Source organism: Anarrhichthys ocellatus, unplaced genomic scaffold (assembly GCF_004355925.1).
Source record: "Anarrhichthys ocellatus isolate YVR2014 unplaced genomic scaffold, GSC_Weel_1.0 scaffold670, whole genome shotgun sequence".
Lineage (NCBI taxonomy): Eukaryota > Metazoa > Chordata > Actinopteri > Perciformes > Anarhichadidae > Anarrhichthys > Anarrhichthys ocellatus.
In genome coordinates, this window is record NW_022280644.1 from 1,372 (window position 1) to 22,726 (window position 21,355).

General features: G+C 38.1%; 1 protein-coding gene and 1 long non-coding RNA gene across 2 annotated transcripts; one reads left to right on the plus strand and one right to left on the minus strand.

Moving 5' to 3' along the window:
• The first annotated feature begins 203 nt into the window (after positions 1–203).
• Positions 204–2,219, plus strand: LOC116376887 (uncharacterized). The gene is made up of 4 exons (XR_004212161.1): positions 204–784; positions 1,259–1,475; positions 1,755–1,931; positions 2,166–2,219. It is a non-coding gene; the product is annotated as an uncharacterized LOC116376887 (long non-coding RNA).
• Positions 2,220–7,767: 5,548 nt separating this feature from the next.
• On the minus strand, positions 7,768–20,860 carry LOC116376889 (rho GTPase-activating protein 15-like; the record flags this gene model as incomplete). The annotated part of the gene is made up of 8 exons (XM_031838385.1): positions 7,768–9,190; positions 9,643–9,748; positions 11,677–11,811; positions 12,583–12,660; positions 13,405–13,503; positions 15,931–16,065; positions 16,470–16,593; positions 20,689–20,860. Coding segments are annotated over 8 exons (1,033 nt in total), but the record flags the coding sequence as incomplete, so codon positions are not given.
• Positions 20,861–21,355: the final 495 nt, after the last annotated feature.

Below are 21,355 nucleotides of genomic sequence, written 5' to 3' on the forward strand. Positions count from 1 at the left end.
TTTTTAGGCTTCAATCTGTATTATTTCAAATAACTATTTTCAATAAAAGTGCTTTTTTTTCAGGCAAACCTGAAACTTTTCAATTTGAGCTGTGTGCCATCTTCATTCACTATTAACCAGTAACATATACACAATATTTACATATCTGAACAAGTCTCTCACAAGTTTTATCTGTATTATACCATCAAAATTATTTAAATAGACCTTGTACAGTCTTTTAAGTATGGGTATGCAATTTTCGAGCAGAGGCCTAAAAATAGGGCTAGGGGGCTGTCGTCACCAAATTAACACTCAGATTACAATTCTAATTCACACTTTTTTTCAAAACACTACACACTTCTCTAATATTTGGCACAATCTTCATAAATAAAGCTAGTTTTTACATGGAACACCAAATTTTAATGTATTCCTCACATTGGCAAACACATGTTGCACAATTGTTCAATTAGCAATCAGAGCTTTAGCAGTAAAAGAGCCACAGGTGAGCTCTTCTGTTTAAGAGCCATGGATGCCGACATAGAAGAGAGCGGCATAGCAAGACTGAGGGAAGAAGATGGGGAGGCCACATTCCCACTAGGTCGGCCATAGACCACACAGATGTTAGATGGATGTCAGTATGTGTGTTCAGTGGTGAACCTGAACATGAGCTTTGAGGTTTTCCTGTTTCTTGTTCAAACAGAGTTCAGAGAATGACTGCGACGAGGCCGGCGGCAGTCTGGCTCAGAGACAGAGGATCATCTTCTTAGAAAATAACCTGGAGCAGCTCAGCAAGGTCCACAAACAGGTAAGTGACCACACCTGTTCACCTTGATTACTGTTGTTAAACTCACAATCTTTACGCTCACTTCACTTAATACGATGACAAAGGTTGGAGATTTGCTATCACTCACAGTCCTTTTCTAAACAATGCATCCTCAATTTAATTGTATGACAGAAATAGATTCTCATTTCTAGCTTAAAACTATTGATTTTCCCAACTGAAATAACAACTGTGGGATTTTTTATCATCGTGTGTAAAGTTAGAGGAAGTTTCCCCACTTAATAACATATATATATATACATATTTGTATGTATATGTGTATATATATAAATATATATACTATATACAAACACATCTACATAGAACTCTGTTCAATTCACCTTTAAATGCACACCTCTCAAAAACTCGCTGAAACAACACCAACTGTGAGTCCAGCCTACTGTTTGACACAACATCTGTCTAATTGAGTTTGTAAATTTAACCCTTTGTATTCGTCAGCTTGTGCGGGACAATGGCGACCTTCGCTGCGAGCTACCTAAGCTAGAGAAGCGTCTGCGGGCCACAGCAGAGCGAGTGAAAGCTCTGGAAGCTGCCCTGAGAGATGCCAAGGAGTTGGCCGTAAGGGATCGCAAACGCTATCAACAGGAAGTGGACCGCATAAAAGAGGGTGTTCGCTCCAAGAACGTCTCCAGGAGAGGAAACTCTGCTCAGATAGGTGAGGACATGTTTGTTACAGCCCACAACTAACTAAACATACTAATGAGTCAGATCTTCAGGACTAACCTGAGGGCAGTGCCTGAGCAAAGGTTATTAAATGTAAAGGGTTCATCCTCTGAGGACTTTCCAGGATTTTAGTGTAAGTGTGTCTTGAAGATGGCTTTGGTCACCAGATTAGTTGTTCAGGTTAGAGTTAACACTTTGATGCGTCAGACTGAATCTGGTCCATGTTTGAAGAAGTCAACAGCTGATTCACCTTTCACCTGTCTCTATGTAGCCAAGCCAATCAGAGCCGGACATCAGCATCAGCAGCCGTCCTCCTCTCCATCCATCAGACTGACCATCCGAGGAGGGGGGGTGAGGTCCAGTCCACGTCATCACTCCCCCCAACAGCAACCACCTCAACAACCTGAAAAACAACAACCCCATCAGAGCCACATCAAGTAAGCTACAGGTGAGTTACAACCACAGCAACCACATCAACAACCATGGATCTGGGAGAGACTGTGGGATTAGAGAGGGTCTCCATAATTAGAATTTAAATATAATCTGTCTTTAAGGTTTGGGAGTCATGCTTCTTGATGTCAATATATATGCTCAGTATGTTGTGTTGAATAAATAGTGTGTTGATCAGCTTTGTTAACATCAAGCTACATAAATAAAAGTGAATCACTTCCTGTCTTCACAGGTGGCAGACAACATGAGTTTCCTTTTCTGTGGGTCTTTGAATTTCTGAACTCTCCTGCTCTCACCACTCTGCCTTTACTGGAACCAGACTCCTTGTTTACACAACTTCCCACCTAAACAGCCATTCCCCCTTAACAGCCAGCAAGTGCATTTCCTCATCTGAGTCTGTTCTTTTGTTTTTATCAGCTTTGATTCTCCAAGTCTGTTTGTTCTGACCAAGTTAGTTCAGTTCAATGAGTTAAATAATGCGTTTGATAAGTTAAATAATGAGTAAATAATAATGTTAAATGAGTCAAATAATGGCGTTAATGACGTAGAAAATTAAGTTGAACTGTTAAATTAGTTAAATAATGGGTTTAATAACATAAAAATTATAATCCTAATTATGTTAAATTAGTTTGGTAAGTTAAATAATGAGTTAATAATATGCTAAGTTAAATTAGTGAAATAATACTTTTAAAGTGGCAACAGACAACTTGCATGTATGTATTTTTTGTATCCTCGAATTTGCTGAAGCATTGTATTGATATTTTTTCGGCCAGTAATGACCTGCTCAGGAATTACAGATGAAAATTAGCTCATGAGCTATTTCCGACACATTTAAATTAAGGTAGATTCATAAGCAAAACGTAGTGTATATAGTACCACCTGGTACCAAAACCACTTAGAATTTCTAAAATTCTAATTATGTGTGTATTAATCAAACTGTCATTGTGTTGTTAAATGCCACATTTCCCACAAATAAAAAATAATTTGGGTTACCTGACCAAATCTATGTGACTCAAATCAGAAAGATTTCTTTGAATTGTTCTTATTTATTACAAAAACTGTACCGACCGGAGTGAGTTGAATTGCACAGATTAGAAAAATATTAATAATAATCTTCCAAACTGAAGTAAGATTGTCATTGAAATCTTTTCTCACGGATATAGAAGGGTTTGATTCTTTGTAGGTGAAATCACTGTATCGAACAGTAGAGTAGATTAAAAAAAAAAAGTGATCATATAAATATTTATTAAAATGTCAGTTTGTATTTGAGCGGTGACGTCATTATTGTGCCTAATCTGAGTCATCATACTCCATCTGGACTGAGCTTGTAACAAATTGCTGTATATTTACGGTGGATTTTCAACGGTATCTTACAGTATTTCATAATAACTGTAACATACAGTTAAATGTTAATCCCTCGCATGTAAATTAACAGTAAATGCCGTAAATTAACAGTCAATGCCATCAATTAACAATAACAGCAGACTACCGTAATTTAACAGCACAATACAGTATTTTTTGTGAAGTGGTGGATACACGCTTCTCTATACAAGTTCAGTGAATCACAATCCATCCACATCGTACTGTCTATTGTGGGTTAATGTGTCTGTAATGACATTAGACTATTTTTATTATTCAAACTGCTCATTGCCTAAAAGTCATTTTTGAGTGACAAGACGTGAGCGACTGCTCCTGAACGTGACTTTGGAAACAACAGCTTCAGTTCATCCTTCACAGCCATGTGGAGATCAACCGAGGAGTCGAGGTAACGTTACGCTTATAAGCCGAAATTCAAAGTCTCCAGTATTGTTTTGTCTTCATGATTATTGAACTGTTAACATCTCAGATAATGTTTCACTTGTTCTGTTTCATTACATTAGGTTGCTAATATTGGTGGAGCTAGCTCTGTGACGTTAGCTAGCTCGAGCTCAAGTAGCCTTAGAAAGGTTAGCTAGCTAACAGCATAGCAAGTTAACTTAAATAAAGTTAATCACCAATTTCAGTGTTAAGATGTAACGTTAGTAACCTAACTTGTGCTATTATTGAACCGTAGGACCGCAATCAGGACGATTATCAAAATGGAGAGAGGACCAGAAATCACCGACGTGTGTTCAAGATGATGAACAGTTGAGGTAACGCGAACAGTAACATTACGCGTGTGTGTTATCCCAGGAGCAACATTGAAACCAGATCAAACTCATTTTCGTGTTGAACGTTAGTCCATTGTGGTCCATTGTCTTAGCTTCATTTCTTCACCTAACGCAGGGGTCGGCAACCTGCGGCTCCGGAGCCGCATGCGGCTCTTCAGCCCCTCTGTTGCGGCTCCCTGAGTCCACATTCACACTAATATGTTTTCGTTTTAAACGATCTCCGTCCACACGGCGTTTCAGCATCGTTTTCTAGATGATTAAACGCCTGAAATCGAATATCACGTGAGTCTTCGACTGTGGCTTTGGGGGCGACCGTGGCTCACTGGCTTAAGAGGGTTGTCTGGTAACCGCAGGGTCAACAGTTCGATCCTCGACTGGGACGTGTCAAGTGTTGAAGTGTCCCTGAGCAAGACACTGAACCCCCGGCTCCCCGGGCGCCTGTCATTGGCAGCCCACTGCTCCCTATATACAGGGATGGGTCAAATGCAGAAGTCAAATTTCGTGTCTATGTATATGACAATAAAAAGGGTTTCTTTCTTCTCTTTATGCTAATAAGTTCAGTTAAACTGGTCATTAACGATTTTATTAGTTTTCTTCTAAACAGTACATTGTGAGTTTTGTGATGTAATACAAATGTCCCTTTATTATTTGAGAACATGTATTAAACTGCAACAATTATGTATTGAATGTCTATTGTGATTCTTTTATTTGTTGGGAATTAAATGCAAAGGTATGTATTGGGATTGCAAAGGGTTGTATTACCCTTTGTAAATAAACGGTAACATTCTGGCAAATACCGTAAAATCACGGTAAAACCCAGTTATCCTACTATCACATACCGTATTCCAGTATACGGTAAAATACCGTAAAAATAAATTACGGTAGTGCACCGTAAAAACAGTAAATTACTGGCATCCCTGCTGCCAGTAAGTTACCGTTAATTTACAGTGAAATAGTTTAGAATGTGCTCTAACTAAGGTTACATCTAGTTAGTTAACCCAATGACAAGCGGGCTGGTGGCCATCTGCAGCTCGGAGTGTAACCTGTGAAACAGCTGTTTTCTCCAGGAGATAGTACCTAAAGACAGAATTGCATAGTGAAAGTGAAGCTTATAGGAAATCAATCTAAAACGCAAAGGTGTCATTAACACAGCCATTGTTTGCATTGTGCAATCAACATTTACTTCATAATGATAAGTTAAATCCAAAAAAACGTGTCTATTGCCACTTTAATGAGTTAAATAAAAAGTTGAATAAGTCAATATAGAGTTTCTATCTGCAGTTCACAGGAGTTGGATGATAATTACTTTACATGCTGTCTGTTAACAGATGTTGATCCATGAGTTATTATGGAAAATCTAAATTTTTTGAATAATAAATCACAAGTTTGGAGTAATAAAAATAAAAGTATTGCGGGGAAATAATTAGATGCGGAGTAAACATTTCTATCTTTTCTTTACAGCAAAATTCCCTGTCACTCAATTTTCAGTTACAAAGTTACAATTAAGATTTCGGCTAATATCTCAGAATTTTTACACAACAATGTGGTCTTAAAGGTGATAGTGGTGACCTATAGATCTGAAAAAGTTGACATAATTAATTATCTTTGTACAGTTCCTTTTCAGGATAAAGTCTAACCCTTGTGCTCAGCTCAGTAACTTATATTTCCTCCACAGAATTTATGTATCAATAACAGCTGTACAGAATAATTCATGTAGCTGTTTACGTCATGAACTCCATGTGCTTTGATGAATGTATACGTCAGCTTTTTAGTGATATATCTTTAACACTTTACACTGTAAACTCTGCACCGTTCATCATCTGGAAAATGTTTCCCGTTAGGAATGATAAAATAAAACCAAATATCATGAAGAACCCATTGTAATGTACTCCTTCCACTGTTAGGAAATACAAATCTGTGATTTTAGGAGATAAAAGAAATAATTGAACATTATTCAATTATGGTTTTTTTTTCTGATGAACCAAGTTTATGGGAGGTGGAGGGTCGTTACATTATATATACCCTGATCTTAAAATTAACCCTTTATATGGATATATTGCAACTTTCCTCAGAGATTCACACACACACACACACACACACACACACACACACACACACACACATACACATATATATTATTATGAATATAATACTAGATTTTTTTTCTTCTCTTAACTTTTTGACTTTCCTATCACTGTGACCCTGTATAGTATGTCAAATATCATATTTTGATTTTATAAGCCAAGTCTATGACAATGTCTTTAAGTAAGTAAGTGAAAAACAATAAATACATAAATACAAATAAAACAGAAGTTATGGTTAGCCAAATCATTTTTAACTTGCCATATTACCCTATCAATTGAATTTTAGCCCTATAATGATGCAAATTACATTTTATTATAACATTTTATGATGTTTTTATTTTCCTGGACTGAATGTTTTATCATGCTGATATTGTGTTTTTGAAAGAATTCATATTTATTACAGACTTGTTTTTATAGACTTACTTAATGGATTTCTCTTTCACTTTGTTGAGACACTGTTCATCAGCTCAGATTGTTTCTATCTGTGTAAACTTTCTACAGTGTTGATCTGCTGCTGTGTTTTCTTATAAGTGTTGTAAGGGAAATTATCTGAAAACATTATGAACATTATTCTAAGAAGCACAGTCTTTAAGACCAGGTTTTTGTTGAACCAGTGTTTGCCTGTCTGTGTGCTTCATGTATTATTAAACTGTAGTTCCGTTACTGTGTTCGTGCAGTTATTGTGTTATGTTGGCAGAAACCTAAAATGATGGTTGTGAACAGAATGGTGATATAAACCTGCTCACTTCACCACTACGGTTAGAAAAAGCTGAATAGAACTTAATATTTATAAGACACAACTGAAATATGTGTGTCACAACAACTATCTGCCAAATGTAAAAATGAGCGACAGGAAGTTAACGGTTCTGATCAGTACATTCATATACACAGGCATAGATTAAGATCAAACCAATCAATAGCCTAATGCAAAACTAATAAACAAACATGAAGTAGTCACTAACGATGAACATCAAAAGCCAAAGTAAAGAGCTGGATCTTGAGCTTTGCTTTGAACAACTCAGTAGAGTAGTCACTGGTTCAAGTCCCCACATGGACCAAGTATGGAGCATGGACCGGTAGCTTGAGAGGTAACAGTTTTCCTCCTGTGCACTGCCGAGGTGCCAATTAGCAAGGCACCAGACCTCCAAAGAGCTTCCTGGCTACTTTGTAGTAATAGCTGCCTATCAGGATGGCTTACATGCAGAGGCTTTCACTGTGCGGACATTTTCACAATTTACTGTGGATGGGTCAGGAAAAGTATTCCCAGTTGGATTAATAGCTAATAGTGTTTATAGTGCAATAATGGAATTTGGGTCTATGGCAGTTGTTTGATATTAAATCGAAGAAGTATTTTATCCCCGCTGCTTTAAAGAAGGAAATTTGTAGCTCGTCTTTTTTTCCTTTCATTCGATAAAATATTTAAATGTTGACACTAGTGAACAAATCTCATGACGTTGTCTCGACCCTCCTCCTCCCATACACTAGGTGCTGCGGTTGCGTTTGATTATCTGTTGCAGGTGCTGATTGGAGGGTCGTCAGCTGAATGAGCCACACCTGAGCCGGTGTGGTCTGCTGCTAAATACCATCTTCATTTGGCAGTCTCGCTCTCTGGGAGAGGAGATCCTGTCAGCCACAATCATTTACACTGTTATTTGGGTTGTTATATTTTATTCACTGCTGCACACATCCATACATGCACCTCAGGACTGATACCAACCTTTTGTATTGTCTAAATTAGGTTTGTAAGAAAATAAACGTGCTTTTCTTAGCAGCCAGCTTGTTTGTCTCAGTCTCTGAGCCGGGCTGTGACATAAAAGATTGAAATGTTGACACTAGTGAACAAATCTCATGAAGTATTAGAAACATTTTACAGTTCACAGTGAAAGATTCTTTCACAGGAGGGTGTAAAAGTATAAAATCATGCATCATCTTATGAAGACCTGTAGAGCTTCAAGGTTAACAGTTCATACAACCTATATATTTTTAAAATCTTAATATGTAAATCAGATGTCATTAGTCTCAGTCCGGCTCTAAAACTGTGACAAAATTGGAGACACACGGTTATACTTTACAAATAGTGATTTATTTATCCAAAAGGAAGTCAAAATGAGTCACACAAATGGATGAGAGGAATCTGTGAAGTCAGTAGTGTAGGGAGTGGATGCAGGAAAATGTGCTGCATGTTTTGCTGTTGTGACGACCCTCCTCCTATCGTACGTTCGGTGCAGGTTGTGTCTCATCTGTTACAGGTGCTGAGTGGAGGATCGTCAGCAGGATGAGTCACACCTGTGCCGGTGTGGCTCATCCTTAAATACCCTTTCCATTTGGCAGGTGCAGGGGGGCTGGAAGGAAGACCTGTGTTGACGGGCTCACCACAATTGCTGCTTTATTTGTAAAAGTGCTGTTAACTTTTGGCGAGACAAATAAATGACTACTTTTGGCCGCCAGCTCATTGTCTCCCTGTTTTGTCTCAGTCTCTGAGCAGGGCTGTGACATATGGGGGCTCGTCCGTTTATGGTTGTCTGCATTGAAATAAACTCAGTAGCAGCGGTAACATGGTAGGCTGTGCGCCATTTGTTGATCGGTTGCGCAGAAAAATATTTTCATCACTTTTCAAACATAAAAAATATTATTGATGTGTTTGTGTTAATTAAAAAAGTATGTTTTTCAAACTTTTCTTCTCATCAGAAATCATCTGTTTATTGTTTACAGTCCAGTCAAAACCAGGCTCTGCCTCTGTTTTCTGTTAAAACAATAATATTTTGAAGAAATGTGGTTATTTCCAGCTTTGATGTTTGAATGTGAGTCCATTAGATGATCAGGTCCACTTCAGGGCACTTTACTTCCTGTCTAGGTTGAAGATTTCTTGGCTCTCAATGAGGATGAACTCCACAATTTGGTTCTGATAGACCATGTTGACTGCCATGTTTCCTGCGTCCAGCTCAGGCCACATCAGTGTTGGGCCAAACACGATGCCGATGCCCTGAGTTGACATCAGGTTCTTCCTGGAAAAGTCTAGAACTCTGAAAAACAACAGATATAACAGTAACTAAAGGGAAACATGAGAACGTTAGTTTACATTATGACACTAGGCCCGCCAAGACAGTCTCACAGACTGTTTGGGTTTTAATATGGCAAAATACTTGTTTAGACAAAAAAAGATCCTTCCTGTGTATTATGTCACTGCTCTCTTTGAAAAAGTAGAAGTAAAGTTGAAGATATGAATGCCTCATAACATAAGCGGTGATGTATTTCATTGACTCTCCAGCGGATGGGTCATCAGTTTTGCTAACTGAAAATACAAGAACTACACAGAACTACATATAGCTATGCCTTAAAAATAGTCCTTGGATACAAGATTGACTCATACATGTAAGTGTATTCATTTTTTAATTTCTACTGAATGTGACTTTTCAAATGGTTGACTGAGTTCTTCTTAAGTCTTCAGGTATGGTTCAGGTGGATGAAGGCTTACCTGTGCAGGTGGCTGAAGAGCAACTTCATGGTGTCCTTGTTGGGTTTGGGCAGTTCCTGGATCAGTTTCTTCACAGCCTGAACTTTGAGTTTGGATTCTTTAATCTCTGCAAGACAAAAAAACAGGGCAGTAGTTAAATAAATGCATTTTACTGTAGTTTGATATATTTAACATGCATTCAGTATTTTAGTTTAATATGTGTATAGTATTGCAGTATAATGTCCGTATATTAACGTAGTTAAACGTGTGTTATGGTATTGAAGTTTAACATGCATATAGTATTGTAGGATAACATGGTCAATATGTGCATTATAACGTCATTATAGTGTGTATAATTTGTGGGTTAACATGCTTAACATGTGTAATGTCATTAGACATGTATATAGTATTGTAGTTTATCAGGCATGTAGTATTCTAGTTTTACTTGCATAAAGTACTGTAAGTTTACGTGTTTAAAGATGCACAGATCAGCTCAGACATCATCTGAACGTCACCCACCCAAATACATGATTTTCTCCAATTTAGAGAGCAGTACATGCACATTTCCCTTCTTTAACAGTCATTGTAGACTGTGTTGCTTTTTTAAAATTGTGCAGGCTATTGATGTGTTTTCTTTAACAGTTTACTTTAATGATTACAGATGCAGCTTTCAGTAATCGTAGTCTAAAACAAGTCATGTCACTGCAGCAAATAGGGTGGGACGTTGAAGCAGCCGAACTAAAAACTGTAGGCCAGTTAAACACTTGACAGAAGTAACAGAACTAACTAACTACATCACATAACCCTAACCCTCTGAAATAATGAATCATGTTACGCTGCTGTACTTCATGTGTTAATGTCTGCTACAGAGAGAACACATTTGCATCCCGACTCATTACACACTGATACATCCCAACTCGTCGCTGGTAGATTAGTGCGTCAAAATATGGCGCTACACTACAGTCGCAGTAAACACATGGTACAAGTAGTACATACAAACACACACCTCGGTGTAGGCCACAAAACACTTAGATTTGGGAAAAGCCCAATGGCTGGGCTTGAAATAAATACGTTAAAAAACGTAAACAATTTAACACAATTATGTAAAACAAGTCACGTCAAAATAACTCGACAACACTGTGGAACAAGAAAACCAGTCTCAGACACCAGCCTCCTGGTTGAAAGTCATGTCTAAATATATATAATAATAATAATAATACATTTTATTTATATAGTGCTTTAAAAAGGCAATCAAAGACACTTTACATGGTAAAAACAGAAACAATAAAAGCATTTATAATAAGAACAGAATCGATGACATCATAACAGTAAGGAACAACATGAAAAGAAAGAAAGAAAACATACATAACTGACTTTACAGGTTAAAAGCAGATTTAAATAGGTGAGTTTTAAGTGCAGTTAGGGTTAGGGTTAATATATCATTTATTTTTTTTAGCCTTTATTCAAAGTCATCACACTCCTGGAGCAAATATCGCAGCTTGGTCAGTGCTCCTAGGTGTCCGACACTGAATTCCATTGATGACTGATGTTTGTCCAAACAGATAAAAAAAAATAAAAAAAGTTACAGCTCTGCGAGAAGTTATTTGCAGTTCGTCACAAAAAGCACATTTTTGTCAACTAATGTTTACCCCTGTCATAGCTGCTCATTGGTCCATTTTTGGTAATCATACCTGAGAGACCTGTCATTAATTTATCATTTCTTTTGTCGGTATTTTACCATATTTGTCTGTTTTATCTTTGTTTCACAGAGCGTTTTTCTTCTTGGGGAAGTTTTGTGAAGCATTTTGCAAAGCTTGTTTTGCAAAATGCAATGATAATGAAGTTATTATTACTATTTCTTAAGGGAAATAACTTTTGGGTAACAGAAAGCTACAAATTGATACATGTGTTTTTGTCTGAAAATTTCAGGAGGATCGATAACAGACAAATCCAATAGATCTAGCTAAAGAATCCCAAATAGGATGGGATGTCTAATAAAGATAAAGACATGAAGTTTAGTTTTTTTTATTTTGATCTTTTGTTTGTTTGACTTACTGACAGCCTCCACAAACAGCTGGAAGAACCTGAAGGGGAAAAGTGGCTCGGGCAGCTCCCGGAAAAACATCTTGAGGGCCCCGGTGACGACGTGGATGTCCTCCCACTGACTTTGGTCCAGGTCTAGGTCCTCCTCTAGGGAGAGAGACCAGAATAAGACAAGGGTCAGTTCATCATTTATTGTTTGATCAACAGTAATTTACATTTACTTAGGCTCCTTTTTCACATCAACATGTGACTTTCCAAAACTCTGACCACTAAATATTGTAGTACTAATTTGAGCCTCAAAATTTTACACAAAATGAAAACATCTGTATTACAAAAGGTAAAACACCACACAGTCAGTTCATCAGAACTTCACGTATGTTTATCACTGAATTTTAATCAGTTGTTTTCAAGATGAAATAACTTCAATAAATTATTAATTTTGTATATTTTGTTGGAAGATATCTGAGGCAGTAAAAACATGTTTAATGCAGAAAAATGAAGCTGACAGTATAAATGTTGAAAATCAAACATTTGTGTCATAAACAGGTAGTAGCTGTGCTTTACACCACGAGGAAAAAGGCTTTTGTTTTTGGCTAAATGTTGAAAAAGTAAACACATGCTTGACTTCTATAATAATTCCACATCTTTACTGAAGCACATTCAAGAGCTGTGAGAGACAAACACAAGAAGACAATCCTTCATCAGGATGTATTTTATGTGTGTGTCCAATGTGGGACGAACGTTCAATGGACATATTCATTAGGAACATTTTGCAACTTTTCCCCATTATGTTGAATAAACATAATCCTGGTGCAATTGTTTTTCTGTTCAAACATATTTTTTGTTGTAAATAAGTAAAATGTAATGTAGTTTTTAGATGACAGTCAAAGAGAAACAATATGTTTTTATTGAACTGACCCTCATCGACAATAAAGCGAAGTTTCTGGATTGTTGCCAGATTTCCACTAACTCTGTAGATCCCGTCAGCATCTAGACCTGAAACCACAAATAAACAATATACATATTATTAACAAAAAACACACACTGACTTCAATCAGCAATTTAAAATGTAAAAAGAAAGCTCTGTCATTTGGACGTAAAATATCCTAATACGTGTTGTCTCTGATTGTTAGTTCACTGGTTAATCACTGGATTCCTTTTGTCTTTGTCCACAAAACTGACATTCTTAGTTATTGTTGTGGTTTTAAATTATTCAATGTGAGAAAGAGCTCAGGTTGGTAATCTTCCAAAAAAAGGTTTTGTTATAGTTGTTGAAATCCCAACAGAAATCAGTAAACGCTATGAAAAACTAAAAAGTGGTTTCTGTTGCAGGACAATTTATTTATAGCTCTCAGCTAATAATTATTATACATTGTGAAGGCAGGTTTTTATTGTAATATGAAAAACATTTAATTCAACATGGGAACAAGCTGAGAATGAAAAAACCTTGTCTCTTCTGTCTCTACTGTGTCTATTGTGTCTCTACTCTCTCTACTTTTAATTCAACATGGGAACAAGCTGGGCATGAAAAAACAGAGACAGTGCCTGGATAGCCGAGTGGTTTAGGGTTACAGCACATTCAAATTGGACTTTAGGGCCTTTGTTGTACATCATATCCCTCTACTGTGTCTCCACTGTCTCTACACTGTCTCTACTGTGTCTCTACTCTGCCTACTGTGTATCTACTGTGTCTCTACTGTCCCTCCCCTCCCCTCCCCCTCCCTCTGTTAGTGAACCTACCTCGCTTGTCAACAGCATCCAGACAGATCTGAACAAACCTTGGCACCGTGGTTCCTTCACGTTCACAGAGAGTCAACAGATGGCAGCCGAAAACTCGATCTGAGACAAACATTATAACATTAACATTGATCAGTGTAGGTGACTATCGGCAACTTAAAATTAGTCACCGAGAGGCTAAGTAGGGGAGACCAACCTGCGGACGCGCTGGTTGTAAATGATTCGCGCATCCAGTGGCTGAGTTTGTATTTTTATTTGTAAACAACAAACAAACTTTGTGTGCAAACCCGCCTTCTCCTTGTTGTACAATGGTGATCGACAGTGATCAACAGCGTCAAGTAATGATAATAGTAGTGAAAATAGTGTATAGCGTGTAAATAGCAGTCAACAAAAAATAAGGCTCCCTCTCTCACCCCTCTCCTTCCATTCATCCAACTAAACTACGGAGCAGCATATATCCCCATTGTTATCCCCTACACCACTTGACTCAATTACTGGAAGTGACAAAAAAGGGTGTACAAATGGTTCAGGCCAAACCTGGCTCCTACAATCAGTGTGAGGTTTTATTTTTACCTTGTGAGTGTGTGTGTGCTGTCATGAGACACCTACTGTAGCAGGAACTACCACAGAACAGGTATCTGACGCGATAGTGTCACACCTGTGCAAGATGTAGTTATGAAACTTTGCATGTGTCTAGTTGAGATCGAAATGAAGGCCGAGTTTAAAGATGGATGAGGTCTTAGTGAGGGCACTGGAAGGGGGGGTTGCCGTTGGCCCCTTCCTCACTTTACGCCCCAGGCCTGATTTGGCATCGTGGCTGGTGTAATCCCATTGTGAGGTCATCTCTAGTTATTATTGCAACATGTTTAATGACTAATTGTTGATGTTATAGACCAGGGGTTGCCAATTGGCGGACCGCGGTCTGGATCCGGACCCAGACGCCGTTGTATCCGGACCCAGGACCTAAAATCGATTTTATTTTGACAGAGCGCTTCTATTTTACCCGGCGCAGCTTTTTCAGCCTTTACGGCACTTGTTCAGCGGTGCAGGAAACGCACTGACCAATGCGTTGTAAATCACATCACGTGATGCAGCTCAGCCAATCAAATATGGGTATTCTGACAAGTTTCCTGAATCGAGTGAGATCTACACACACCGGAGGAGAGACGAGGAAAGAGAAGGAAGAGCAGGAGAATAATACGTGAGTCAGAGAAGTTATTTCACATGAAGCTCTCCAAAGAGAGAAAAGTGGTCAAAGAGACCAGAGTCTTTAACCATTAATGAACAGACTCTTATAGGTTCATTCTTCACACGGACAGTTTATAACCAGTGTGTCTCATATGTGCAGAGACCGTGACGATTATTAAAAGCGGTAAATGAAGCGACACTACGAGACAAAGCACAACTCTTTTGAGCAAACGCACCCACTCACATCTGAATGAAGACACAGAAAATAAAGCTAAGAGCCCAATATGATCAGAATCCTAACACATGAATTCACTGACCAACAATGATGTTACCAGAGAGGATAGAGCTAAACAAGTTGTTTAATAACCACAGATAAAGTCCATGCACACTGATTTATCTTGTTAGAAGATGAGAGAAATATAATATTGTGGCTTTTTTGATTGACATCACTTCACACCTGAATGAACTGAATTTAAAGCTGCAGGACAAGTCAATGAAATACATTTTTCTAAAATGAATTACTTTATTTTAAGATGCACATTTTTGAAAAGCTTTCTGTTATGTCAGTTATTCTTTAATCCAGACATTATTTTACTTGAAATGAGAAGAACACTTATTTATGTATTTCTATGTATTATTTATAATCCATCCAGTTAAATTTGAAAAGTGAGAATAATAGTTAAAATATAATTGATGTACTTTCTTTATTTGATTTGACAGTTGTTGACTACACAGAGACGTTACTACTACTAGGCTTCTATATATATATATATATATATATATGGCACTAAATAGCGCAAGTTAGATATTATTGTAATGTTCCGGACTTTTGCCCGAGGACATTTTCTCAATCTGGACCTCTTGGAATTTTAATTGAATACCCCTGTTATAGAGGTTTTAATGACTAATCGACCAAACTCTTAGCTTTATAGGTCCTGTCTAAACCATACTTCACTATGTTTTGCTCCTTCAATAACTCATAGTGAATTTGCACATCATTCTTCTCCCACGCTACCTCATTTAATTATTAGAGGTTACAGAAGGTTTAATGACTAATTGTTAATGTAACATATAGCTAAATAACTAATGATAAAAAAGCTTTTATGATTAATTCAATGTTACAAAATCTTAAATGATTGGTCATGTTGCAACATGTTGAATAATAATCTTTAAGGTTCCAGAAGTTTGAATGACTAATTGGTAATGTTAAACAATAATTATAAACAGTTTAGTTGTTTCCCTAACTCCTACAGGGTTGTAACAGGATGGTTGTAACACCCTAAAAGCTATGTAAGGACACTCATATGTTCTAGGTTTAATGTGTGAGGAAAGAGCAGAAACCTTTGATGAGGCCTTTTTCCTTCAGAGTCTTCATGGACGGACGTCTGGTGATGAACTTCTTCAGTCTGTTCTTCACTCCGTTCTTGTCAGCGCTGTCGGAGGTGCTGTGTTTCAGCTTGGAGCTGCTGAACATATCTGCAGAAAAGAACATACACACTAAATCTGAAATACCTGAGATTTTTTTCCATTTGTTTTCAATAGTCAACATCCAGCAGTTACAGAGCAACATGATCTCCAATTGTGTGTGTCTGCTGCTGAGCTGGTAGTGACAGTGGGGTTCAGGACCTTTTATTCTGAAAATAGCTGCCATCTGCGGCCAAAAACAATGCTGTGAAAGTGGTGGAAGTGAACCAAAACAGGAATGTTATTGAAACCAAAACATGAAAGTTGTCATAAATCTCTGCAGAGTCTGCAGTCGGGTGATACTTGCCTTTGTGTCTTTCACTCAGAGTGATCATATCCAAATCAAAAGAAGACTACAACCAGCTGTCCTCTCAGATATTATCTATAGTAACAATGGGTTTGGGTGAGTTACTCACTGATGGAGCGTCTGTGGACTGGGTTGCGTTGCTTGGCGTTGGGGGAGGCGGAGCCATATCCAGGTAGAGAGCCGTGTCTGGGCAGGTACTCTGTGCTGTTTGATCTCCGCGGAGGAAGTTTAGTCTGAAAAGAAAAAGAGTTACAACGAATCCCAGGAAGGCTGTCATTTCACCAAGGATATAAAGAACATCATGGTTGCTCATTCTGAAAAACATTTAATTAACCAATGTCTCAGATAAACTTTTTTTCACTTACTAGTGTTTATTGCATATGTACATACACAAATAAAACAGAAATAGAACATCAGAACGTTCATCTGCAAAGAAGAGGATAGAGGTTACAACTAGTGATACAGTATATGCGACTGTGGCTAAGTGGATAGCAGGGTCGGCGGTTCAATCCCCGGCTCCGACCCTGCTAGTTGCGTGTCGATGTGTCGATGTGTCCTTGAGCAAGACACTTAACCCCAAAATTGCTCCCGTAGCTGTGCCTACGGTGTAGAAATGTGATAGACTCTGAATTGTCAGTCGCTTTGGATAAAAGTGTCTGCTAAATGACTAATGTATATTATTTGGGTATTCAAAATGTTATCCAATAATGTACATTGTTCTAAATCGAATTCATTGTTCCCATTTTCCGGGAAAACTCATCTTCTTTCACACTTTGTTTTGCAATGCTTTCCATCACAAATGTTTTCTGTACAATATCTAACCACTTCCACTTATATTGAACAGGTCTACAATGGAACCCTTCTCATAGATTACATATTGTAAACTTTGTTCAATACTAAATTCACTCAGAATGGTTCTATTTTTGGCCAACTGCAGAAAATATGAGCAAAATTTTTATCGGTTTGGCCACATTACCCTTCAGCATGATTGTTGCCTTTGAAGTTGTTTGCTTTTTATATTAAGTGTAATAAAGGAAAGGAATACAATTTTCAAATTAAATTGTCTCCGTTCATGTGAATTTGTGGATGTCTGTAGTGCTACAGACGTGATGAACGTGATGAACCTGAGATCAAAGGCAATGGCAGAGAAGCCTTCAAGGGCTTCTCTGCCATTGCCTTTGATCTTCCGGTTTTCTCCGGTTTTGTGGTTAGTTGTGGAGCTTAGTATTGTTTTTCTGTTTCTTCTGTGGATCAGTTGAGCTTTAATTTTGTCTTTAGTAAGGGGTTTTGTTTATTATTTTAGTCTTGGGAGACCCTGATATATTATGCCTCCATTTCTGAAATTGTATTCGGTTTATTTCTGTTAATCATCTTTGCCGTTTTGCGTTTGGTGTGATCCCATTGCAAGATGGTCTGTGGTTTACATTTTGTTGTCTCACCAAAACACAGCACATGTATTTGCATTGTGGTCTGATACATGCGCTAAGCCAATTCGGTTGCCATATCGTAATCTCCTTTTGCATTAAAATTGGTTGATTCTGAAATATTGTGATATTGGGTATAGTGTCTTGTTAGAGGATGAAAAGTCCTCCATACATCAAGAAAAGTAATTTCTTCACAGTATTAAGTAGCACATATACAAACTCCTTCTGCTTACTTTGCAATAGTATCACTATGGGTGAGGCACAGCTATTCACCAGTGACAGGATACCGTGTTCTTTGTCTTTCACTTCTTTAACATTTTCAAATTTAACTGAGGTTGATATCAAAGTTGCTACCCCTCGTTTGTGGCCATCAGTGGTGGGCCGTCAGGGCCTGCAAAGCCTTCTCTGCTGGCCTAAACAGAATCACAAAGCTATATCTATTTTATAATTGTTCTTAAATACACTACATGTATTATAATTTATAAAAATATTTCCCCATTATCTTATTTTCTCATTGCACAGCTACTGTCTTCCTCAGTTGCTCTGCTTCCAGTGCAGCTTGTTTTAAGTAGAGCTTTTATCCAATCAGATTTCACCTCTGTGTCTCTAGGTAAGAACAGAGGCCGAGGTCTGCAGACTCACAAGTGCATCCATGTGCAGTTTAAGTGAATGGGGACGATGTTGTTGATTATCATAGTGCTCAACCAATCAGATCTTTAGTTTGACATGTTGGGCGTATTCTTTGACGTGTCAGAGCCTGCTAGCTGGCCTACAAGTACGTCAGCATTACGTGCAGCTCAGTGTCCAGGTGCAGCTCTGCAGTGAGGTGCAGCGTGTGCTGTGATTGGTCAGTGGGCGAGCACGTGACTAAAGTGAAACTTGTGCTTGCTAGCAGAACTTAGGTTGTAGCAGTCAGAGTTCAAGTGGAAAGATATGGAAGAAATTATGGCATTTTTAGTTTTTATTTAACTAGCTTTGTTTTTTTAACATCAAATGGCGGAAGGAGGAGAAACCGATTTAGTGGCGGAGTTACTGGGAACGCCTTTCTCAAGAAGGACATTTCCGGACAAACTGGACATAGTAAGAAATGGCCGGCCAACCCCACAGAATACGTGATGTTACACCTCTAGAAACAAATAACCGTAGCTGTGGCGCCACCATGAGGTTATTAGGTGGTAAGACAGCAGTGAAGGCCCAGGTATAAAATGCACGGCCGGCCACTGGTGGCTATAGGTATGTGAGCTGTAGTAGATATTCTATGTCCACATTTTTTCAGCTTCTCATTCCCTTGTCATGATCAAGGGATTACCCAAACCATAAATATTTATAGAAATCAGTTTAAGTCCTTAACAATCCATCATTACACTTACAGTGATTGATTTTCACTGTATCCGCTCAATTGAACAATTCTGAATTGCAAACTGGAAGGTATACAAAAACAAAGGTGTTTTGCAGGGCAAAACAAAAACATAGATGAACTCCCAAAAAATGTAATTTTCTCTCCTCCATAGCTCCTGAATCCCTTTCATAAGTTGAGGGGGAAAGGCTGGCACAAAGAAAGAACACCTCCGAGAAATGGGGAACAACCCTCTGTGGGTCCCTCTGCTAATTGTAGCACTAATATTTTGTTTCCCTATTAGTCACATTTATCTAGCATTTAAAGTTGTATGAAATTAATATTACACTTACATGTAGTTTGTAATATAAGGTCATATTCTTTGAACAAGGCTTGAAGCAAAGGGATTTGTCTATGAATATGTACATAACCATGCAGCTATATCATGTTTGTAAACCTGAAAGTTCAATAACTGCAAGAAATCGGTATTATTCAAAACAGCGTATGTACCTTCATAATTATATTGCAGTTCAAGCATGAGTCTTTTGTTAAACTTCCTGGAAGTGCTCTTCTGACTGTCTCTGATTATCTGTGTTTCGACATGCTAACCCTAACCCTGTTCAGGCAGCAGAGGCACATCTCACTTTGTGGCCTCTCCGTCGCAGCTCTCGCACAGCTTCTCGTGAGTTGTTGTACATTTGGGGTCCGCTGTCTTAGTAAATATGAATCTTGGTGAATGGTGTCTGAAAACTGATTGTTCATATATCTGCTGCGCAAAGGATTGTGGGTCAGAATAGCCAGAAAAGCATGCTGGCTACAAAATGCGGTCTCCTGGTTGAAAGTCCTGTGTTTGACCCATCCACCATCCACCATAATCCTTCTAACTGTTTATACCACGTTACTAGCTTAGAGCATACCATATTCACGTGCATCCATTTAATTTGTGTCTACACCATGAAAAAGGATCCTAATTGACTTTTCATTGGAATTCTCTCATTGGTGCCCACACGTAATTTTAACACATGTGCGACCACCACGTAATGTACTGTCAAGAGGTGGTGGTCATTTCACGTATTTCTGTGAGATCATATTTAACAGAAAACTGAATATCTTTGGGGTTTGGTGTCACAGTTCAGCTCCACACCCTCCTCACTCTACTTGTCAGTCACTCCCTCCTCATCAGTCTAACTCCCTTCACCTGTTCACTCGCCTGCCTCTGATCATTAATCAAGCCCCTATATAGACTCCTGCCTCCCAGACTCTCATTGCCAGATTGTTCTTCGGTTTTCAATGCCAGACTCTCCAGCACGCTCTCACGGACTGATCTCCTATTACCGACCCTGCCTGCCCCTGTTCTACCCGCCTTGCCTGACTCCCGGTAAACCCACCAGCCTTCTGTATCTGGTCCATATACAACCGGTTACATTTGGACTGTTGGTCATAGAAAACAAGACATTTGAAGAAACTGAGAAACTGGGATGGACATTTTGAAAATGATTAATCCAAAAAACAATGAAGACACTGAATTATATCCAAAATAATAGCTAGTTTAAGTAGTGAGTTCTTACAGAAGAGTCAACGGTCTTCCTGATAGCATCGTACCATTTAATGGCAGTGGAGTAGCTGTCAGTCTGGAGGAGGTACTCACTTCCTGTGTTTGTTGTGATCTGGAACAGATGAGAATAGTTGGGTACACGTACATACGTATATACACGTACATACGTATGTACGTGTATATACGTATGTACGTGTATATACGTATGTATACATATACACGCGTATGTATATATACGTATATACGTATATACGTGTGTATATATACGTGTATGTATATATACGTATATACGTATATACGTGTGTGTATATACGTGTGTGTATATACGTGTATATGTATACGTATATGTATATGTATATACGTATATACGTGTATACGTGTATGTGTATGTGTATACGTGTATGTGTATACGTGTATGTGTATACGTGTATACGTATATACGTGTATGTGTATATGTATATATGTGTATGTGTATATGTATATACGTGTATATGTATGTATGTGTATATACGTGTATACGTGTATACGTGTATACGTGTATACGTATATGTGTATATGTATATACGTGTATGTGTATATGTGTATACGTGTATGTATATACGTGTATGTATATGTATATACGTGTATATGTATGTGTATGTATATACGTGTATATGTATGTGTATGTATATACGTGTATA